This window comes from Helianthus annuus, chromosome 4 (genome assembly GCF_002127325.2).
Source record: "Helianthus annuus cultivar XRQ/B chromosome 4, HanXRQr2.0-SUNRISE, whole genome shotgun sequence".
Taxonomy (NCBI): Eukaryota; Viridiplantae; Streptophyta; class Magnoliopsida; order Asterales; family Asteraceae; genus Helianthus; species Helianthus annuus.
Window position 1 is genome coordinate 175,113,439 of NC_035436.2, and position 8,575 is coordinate 175,122,013.

Below are 8,575 nucleotides of genomic sequence, written 5' to 3' on the forward strand. Positions count from 1 at the left end.
ATAGAAGGAATATAATGAAATAGAGCCACTATGAGGTTTTTAGCATACACATCAAAAAAATCTCTCTAGTTTATATTTATAATCCAAATATATTTTTCATCTATATTGGCATAATCATCCGTATCATCTTCATTGCCCTCGCCATCCGAGTCCGATGATATTTTCTACCAAACACGTACTCACGACCCAAATATTACTGCAACAAAACGAGAGTTCACGTCCAGTTATAACAAAAAAATTGAAAAAAATAAGTTACTTTAGACCAGCATCGTCAAGCTGCCCATGAATGTTTGGTATGTGGTTCTTTTTCTCATGACAACTATTCATACGAATGGTCGCAGAGTGTGCCTCACTCAATCAGGAAAGTAACCATACGTGCATATTTCTAATTTCCTATGTATTGTATCATGTATTTATTGTTTAATTATATATGTGCATTTTAACTCATTTCTAATTCACAAGAAGCAGTCAGATGACATGCACAATTATAACCGAAATGCCTAGGCAAAATGTTTACATAAATTTACATTTTTTGTACACTTTGATGTCACTAGGCTAAAAGCCATCAAGAGAAGTCCAACTGAATTGGGCATGGTGGTGATTAGAGTGAGCGAAGGCAAAAAGAACATACACAAACACTATGTACTTTTTTTAAATGATTCGGTGAATCACTTATACATATACATAATCAATCTAACTTGCAACATGAAAATACTACAAGTATCATTTGTGTAATCGACTTGGATAACCATTTAGTTAGTTCAATACAATTGAGATCTTTAATACTTTCGTGGAATTTTACATGTTTGGTCAAATTCTTTCTAACCAATTTAACTTAATGATGCCCAAACTTGTGTTTATTTTCTTTTGGCCTTAGAAATCAATCAAGAGATGAGAATTTTTTTAGTGGTCTAGCCGAAATGCCTACCTACAAACTTAATAGTTTTCAATTGTTTTTCTCTCTTTTTTTTTTTTTTTTTGGCAGCAAAAATATCTCAGGTGGTTAATGACTGGAAACCAATCACCGGCGTGAGAACCTACCATCGAAACATAATACCCAAGTCATCTCCTCCTATCCCGCCAGTGTGATCCACCATTCCTACCACCCTGATCTCGATACCGAGAAATATCATGTTGCATTCTAGACATCTCTGGTCTATGATTGTAAATTCGGCCATGTGGGTCTGAATATTCCCAACCATCAACATATTCGTGAGACCTAACCGGACTATTGTTGGGGCTCCAAGATTCAAACCCAGGCCCGTCTCGGTATCCTCCGTTTCTCACACGAGATGGACCCGCAAGTGACGGGCCTGTTTGTGCAAATTCTCTTGTACCATATGTATTGCCATATGTATTGTATGTCGTACTAGGCTCCACAGTAGAGTACGGACTCGACGCTAAACTTTCCTGGCCCGCCCAAGACTGAATCGTTGATAACCGGGGCTCGGGCACCACTTGCCGTTGAGGCTGTATTTGGGACCCACCGTGTTCCGGCAAGTAGTAGGCGTTTGAAAATGCACGGCCAGCTGCCGGAATGTTCCTCTGGTCAGGGACCATATCGGGAAACCTCTGATGTACCACCGGAGAGATGGCTTGTTGGGTCAAATTAGCTGTCGGCAGCCCATTGATGGCCGCCGGAACGCTTCCACGGTCAGGGACCAAATTGGAAAATCTCTGGTGTGTAATCGGAGCAACCGTAGGTTGGGTTGTTTCTTGATAATAAACTCCTGGAATGGCATAAGGGTCACCGTTAACCGTCACACTTTGTCGAGAAAATGGATTTTTAGCACTTTCCGTCCGCCATCCACTCTGAATCAAAATGAGAAAGATCAGAACCCAAAATTTATTTGAATAAAACGTTTATACATAAAATCTCATTTTGATTTCCATTTTATTTATGTTATTACTACTTTTACACATGCCTTACAATTTAATGCTTTTAGAGCAATTACCAATCTTTTATATTAGAAACTTTTTTTAACGACAAATTTCTTTTAAATTTCTTTTATTCATGTCGTCTGTGGGACTTGAACCCCCAAGACCTCCCCCTCCCAAGGTGTTTAAAGGCTTTGCCTTTGCCAATGGACCACCACCCCATTGGTTTATGTTAGAAACTTTTAACCGATCCACAGGCATTATGCATTTCTTGTTGATTAAAAAAGTCATCATAAAGGCAGAAAAAATAAGAATAAAATCTTTGAAAATTTCACGAAACAATATGATTTCGTACAAAACATGATGACGTGCATATAATTGACGACGCACCGTTACAGGGTTGCTGGAGGGAGTTGGAGATGGTAGTGAAACTTCAACTTTTTCCTCTGCTTTCCTTTCAACTAACCCATTAACAAGAGTATTAATCGAGCCACCACTTGCCGCGTTAGCCTTGACTGCATCAAGAAGCTTAACCATTTGTTCATTGGTCAAACTCCCACCTTGACCAGCAGTGAGTGCGAATACAATTTGCGGATTTTTAAGCAACACTGCTAGTAATTCGAGATCAGGTCCAGGCATGTTCCTATTGTTATTTTCGGCCAGTGTACTTGTACTCGCTGCATAATTGCTTGTATGGTCACCGGCCATTTCTGCGGGCTGGGCCACCATACTGTCATCCTCGTCGGGAAGTTGGTCGGTAGGGATTTCGGGTGTTAGTGAATCGTCATAGTCCATTTCTCGGTCCCATGGTTCTTTGGGATTTGGTGGGATTTCAAGAGGTGTGGTGTAGAAAACTTCTTTTTCACGTTTGATTCGGTTGTTTTGGACGTCGATTTCTTTGCTGTTTTCACCAGAACACACACTCCACTCTTTATTGATTTTCATTTCTGCATAGAATTGGAGAGAAACATAAATAATCGTTCTAAAGTAGAATGCGACTTGAGTCGACCTACACACTATCTTGTAATACTGGTTCAGAATCACTCTTTGATATCAAAATATTATAGGCAAACTCTTAAGTCAACATGATCAAACAACCAATTTATCGTATTGAATATCACAAACATGTGACAATTAGATAAAATACTAGCCAATATCCACAACCCGTTTCGGACTCATATACTCAGTAGGTTTACAGCCAGCCAAAACACCAAAAGCATCACCACGGTAATTTCACCAGCTCATAAACAACCATGACATAAAAGAACACCCAAACGATCAACAAGGAAACAAATTGCATCCCGATTATATAATCAAAAATCTATTACTTCCATTAAATTATAACTTGATCCCAGGAACGCTAAACATGACATGACGGATCATGCACGGGTATATTGTATATAATGATGGTTCAAGCGAGTACTTGCAATATTAAAAGAAATATATATAAATGCTTTTAAAAGATATACTTTTCATTTATTATCGTTATTCACAGTACTTGCAATCAACTCAAAGAGAGGTAAGCGATTGAACATTGAAGACACACTTTGAACAATTTTTGAACTTTGACTTGTTAGACACGTTTCCTTTTTAGCTATTTTTATTTTACCGGATAAAGATAAAGCATGACATTAATGATTCAGTCATTCATAATGCTTATTTAAAGGGGTTTTTAACTAGACGGTAAAAGAAAGTAATTTTTAGCATGAGCAGAACCACCTATACAACACTGCATAATCCATCAAACCTGTAACAGTCAGCATCATAAAAGAAAACGAAAAAGAAAAAACTGAGATTTAATAACAAGTGAATGTACCCGGTGGGACCGCCCATGATATCTGCAACCTCTTGCACTTCTTCCACACAGGTTCCTCTGAGTCCATTATTTCCTTACAGTGCACCAGAAGCGCCTGTATTTCATCACCTGACCCGCGCTTCACAGGTGACTTGTGTTCCGCTACTTTGGGCTGAACATGAGGTTTAGCGGTTACAGATGTCATGCTAGAAGATGAAGTAAGATCTTCCTCAACTTTAGGATGAACATGAGCTTTAGCCCGCGAGACTTCAGTTTTCACATGAGGGCTTTTGTAGCTTTCCCCGTATTTATTCCTCATGAACTGGGCCCGCATTTTGGCTTTCTGTATATCATCGGCTGAAAGTGGACGCCCCTGGTTTGCATTAACAATCCTGGTAACTTGTGGACCACGATTAGCTGGTTTTTGGCCTGGTTGCTCCACGAGCTGTACTTTTCTACGTTCCCTGGTATCTGATATCTAGTCAAGGTAATAACTATGCAATCTAAATCTTTAGTTAAGCGCATGTTGTATTACACAAACACCTAAATCTTTAGTGACTTGCAACCTTCATGCCTTCATGGATGTCTACATTCCACATTGTCAGAACTCTGTCCTGCTTAAACATTTTCTCCTGATTCAAAGTAACTTGATTGCCATATTTTTGTGTGTTTTCCATTAATCACTAATTAAGCATGTTCATTGAATAAAGTTTTATTTTAAAATCATCTTTTGCTATAACTATAGCATCAGCTTTTATACAGTCGAATGCAAGCTTCTCTGTTAGAATAAAGTGAAGCTGCATCGATAATGCACTAAACCTCTAATACACATACACACAACAGCTATAAGTTAATGTCAAATAGTTAAACAAATGGCACCGAAGTTCCACACTCTTCAAATCTTAGTACTATTTGAATCACCAGTTAATAACTCGGTCAATATTACAAACTTATCTATTTCTAACAAAATCATATGTTAAATTTAAAGCGACATATGCTGGGAAAGACATTGTATTCTAAGATGTCAGGTGTGTGTGTGTGTTCAATTGTACAAGGGTTTTTAATATTAGTCACCAGTAACAAGCGCATTCATGGAGTTGAGTAATCATTTACGAACCAACAGTTAATACTCACACTTTTTTATCACAAATCTGTTAGATTTTATGCCATTTTTGCTAATACTACCAGTTCCCATGGGAAAACACATAAAATCCCAAGGATACGAGATGAAGATACACCTCTTAGGAGCTTCATATTTGAATCATCCGAAGGCCCTGTGAGCAATTTGATGGACTGTGACCTGTGAGAAAATAGCAAAATCAAGAATTAGGGTTAAGCGCCCTTTAACCAAAAAGCTCTCGTAATTGCATCTGAACTTCTTCAGTAAACTCTTGGTTTTAGAAAGCGCAAGGCGCTTTGGGGCAATTATACTTGCTTGATGTTGCACACTTTTTGAAACATGTATTATACTTGCTTTATACCTGGAGTTTTCAGGGTTCTCTTGCAATGAATATATAGCTCCCTGTTTAACAAAGAAAACTTTGAACAACATTAGCAAACAATTCATTCAAAGTTTTTAATAGTAATAGTAATTACTTCCAAGAAAGTGGATATTTTTTAACTTGAATTGTCAAATGAGTCATTTCTAACTATGAAGTGTGATCACAACTATTATAAACTTTGGTAAAAATTTCTAGTTACAAATGGCTATGTAGATAGTGAGAAAAAAATAAATGAGAAACATGTTGCTGATGTAACAATAATTGGACTCGAGAACTTGAGAGCTGTAACTTTCATATCTCTTAATCAAAAAGTGTGTTTCTTAGGGAAGAAGCAACTCAAACTGAAGAAACTTGTGTGGGATGGAGGATGGGATAAACACACACGCAGCCGCACAGCCGCGCGCACACACACACACATATAGAGAGAGAGAGAGAATGACTCACAGGGTTGTCAATTCTTGACTCCAGTGATTCATTTTCCATAATTTCACCAATGCTATACACAATGATAAAGCAACAATGAATATAAAATTATAGAACAATTGATAGTAATTTCAGCCAAAGCATAAACACGAAGATAGACTTGCCTTTGCTTCAGTAGCATCTCATTCTGAGCATCAACGGAGGATATGTTACCATTAGGTTTTCTCATAGCTTGACTTCTTGCAAACATTTTGCTCCATCTAGACAATAGACTTTTTGCCCTGTTTGAGATATCTGATCTTCAAATCAGATTATGAGATTCAAATATGAAAAAAAAACTACAAAATACATGAATTACACTCCACAAAAAGGGTTTTACCATACAATAAAAGGACATGCAAATATAAAAGACAGGTTTCAACAATTTGATGATACCAACAAAAGAAAACACACCTGATTTTCGGTAAAACCGAAGTTTATTGACACTTTGCAATGTTGCTGACATGTGTGCTGGGAGAGCTTTATGTAATGGCAGGTGACAAAGGACCTAAAGGTGGCGCCATTTAGTAGATAAAATACATTTCGAAATATTTAAAAAAACTACATATGCATCAATAATATTTCGAACAGTCTATGTACCCGGAGAATGACATGAAGAACAGTTGTTTGCTCTTCCGTTGCTGCTTGACTCAACCATGAAGCTAAGATCATCACACCTCCATTCGTCAAAAACCTGCAATTTCCTTGAAGAATGATTGGACCGTTGACATATAACATATTACACCAATGGATAATAATGATAATATAATAATACCAATAGAGCACTGAAGCATTTTGTATTTGCAAGATCCATTCCATCAATTTGACTTGTCCAGAAAATGTTTCTTCTTTCCGCAGAAGATCAAATATATGAGCAATAAAATACTTCTCTGACTCGTCTGTATCAGGTAAAACCTCATCTTGTGCAGAACAAGAAGGTGCTTCGATACTTGATGGGCCCACAGCGTTCAAAGGAACTGGATTATTAGGTGGGTCCACATTAGAGCTCATTGACTCGTCATGCTGTTGCACACTTTCTGCTGACTGGACCGCTTTCTCCCTAGATAATCGAATAAATCTCCGAACTCTTGCGCGTTGAGCATTAAAGAAGTCCCTCACCTTCGGATTATTATAATTAAACATATTACTACTAATAACTTAGAGACATAGAATTACAAATTGCTTTTAATAAACTAAACAATGCAAACGCTTGAGTTACTCCGTAATATAAACAGTGAAAGCAGAAGAGGGAAAATAAATAGAAACCTGCGTCGCTGTCAAGCCAAAAAGAGCACTAATTGCTCGCATTTCCTTCTTGCTTATTTCATCTTTAACAGAAAAAATTGATTGCATGTATTTTATTGCTTTGGGATTCAATAGATCTCTGGGTCTTTTCCCTGAAAGTAAAGCAAATTGTAAGGCACAAAAATTATAAATGCACACTAATGCAGACCTTCCCATGTACTTATACACTAAACCTTTAATAAAGCTATGCCTCGAAAACATAAAACATTGTAAAATGAAACTCTTCCTGTTTAGAAGAACGATAGGCATGTTATACAACTAAAATTAGGTGTTAAAGAACTATGAGATATTATTAATCAGGACTATGACACTATAACTACGTAAAGAATTTGACGCTGTTTTACATAACTGTTCAATAACAAATCTGTAGCAACTACGAAACTTACCGATTTTAATTGAAAGAGCCCCTGCTGCCTGCACAACAGCAAAACATAAGATCAATACAGTATACAAAAACAATATGAATTTATAATTTAGTGTTTGCAAAGGTCATACAACAAAGTAAATAATATACAACAACCGGTTGCCAGTATGTATGTTAAGCTACAAAGTCGAGTAACAGTTGAAACTCGTAATACAACTGTATCGTGCACACCACCCTTATATAACTAAGAAACTAACTACGCAACAAATATGATCTATCTAGTCCAGCTCGGTCCACCTGCATCCCTATTGCTGACCGAACTACATGTCAAATCTTACAGAAGCAATCACTTAAAATTTCCTCCAACAATAATACTACCAATATATTTTCTCTCCGGTTTAACATCTAACAGAACTCACCAATTGACACTATGAATAAATAAATTAAACAAACTCCTGTTTATAAAATAATAATATTCAAATTGCGATATAGTATTCCTTAAACAATAAATGTATGTATGTACGAATGTAACGTCTAATTAGAACCAATTGCAGCTAAAACGCACCATTTCTTGGGATAACGGATTGACACCGGTAAGCTTGCATTGTTTGGAAACGATGTTTTGCAGCTCACAGATCTGGTTGCTTATCAGTTCTTTCTGAGACTCCAACAACTCCTCATACGACGTCGTAGTGTTGGAGGATACTACCAGCGCGAGCTGCTGATTTGTGTTCGATGTCGCCATATCTGAATGAATCCACGAGCTAAATCGGCATGATTGTTATGAGATCAAGTGCGAATTGAAGCTGATTGATACGGATAATCGTTGATTTTGGTTGGTTAGGGTTAGGGTTTGGAAGAGAATAGTTTGTTTAGATGAATGGGAATTGGGGACATGCCGTGGAAGAACAAACTAGGGGCCGTATTATACAATTAATTAATTGTCGTTTGTTTTAAAATCTAAAACATTGTGGTTACAAAAGAAAAAGAAAGGAATTAAACTATTTCGTTTAGTAAGCGTGCCGCCTAACCACTACTACACCATCCCTGACTTTGCATCAATCAAGACATAGTGGCGTTAGAATGTACAATAACTCGAATTTGTACTGTCAAAGGAAAACATATGATATTTTACTGACTCGTTTCCGAACACAGTAAACGTCAAAACATAGACCAACCGAAAATGTACGCAAAAATATGCATGAAAACGTATTATATTTGACTATACTCGTGTCCGGAAAAAATAATGTTGAAACGTGAATTATGTCA

At 37.1% G+C, this 8,575-nt stretch overlaps 1 protein-coding gene across 1 annotated transcript; it reads right to left on the reverse strand.

Moving 5' to 3' along the window:
* Positions 1-698: 698 nt before the first annotated feature.
* On the reverse strand, positions 699-8,236 carry LOC110937358 (homeobox protein LUMINIDEPENDENS). Its single transcript, XM_022179768.2, has 13 exons — positions 7,872-8,236; positions 7,329-7,356; positions 6,904-7,034; positions 6,413-6,756; positions 6,238-6,331; positions 6,052-6,145; positions 5,763-5,892; positions 5,620-5,671; positions 5,155-5,195; positions 4,897-4,973; positions 3,695-4,144; positions 2,269-2,825; positions 699-1,812 (listed from the first exon to the last, which is right to left on the reverse strand). Exons 1-13 carry the CDS (start codon positions 8,049-8,051, stop codon positions 1,063-1,065), a joined length of 2,928 nt encoding a protein of 975 aa, XP_022035460.1. The 5' UTR covers positions 8,052-8,236; the 3' UTR covers positions 699-1,062.
* Between the last annotated feature and the right edge of the window lie 339 nt (positions 8,237-8,575).

What these genes read in the sequence shown, in the direction of transcription:
- LOC110937358 (XM_022179768.2), bottom strand. Translation starts at nt 8,051, where the DNA reads ATGGCGACATCGAACACAAATCAGCAGCTCGCGCTGGTAGTATCCTCC. An exon ending in TCGGTTTTACCGAAAATCAG is followed by an intron (nt 5,893 to 6,051) that starts GTGTGTTTTCTT and finishes TTTGAAGATCAG; the next exon opens with ATATCTCAAACAGGGCAAAA. An exon ending in CCTCCAGCAACCCTGTAACG is followed by an intron (nt 1,813 to 2,268) that starts GTGCGTCGTCAA and finishes ATTTTGATTCAG; the next exon opens with AGTGGATGGCGGACGGAAAG.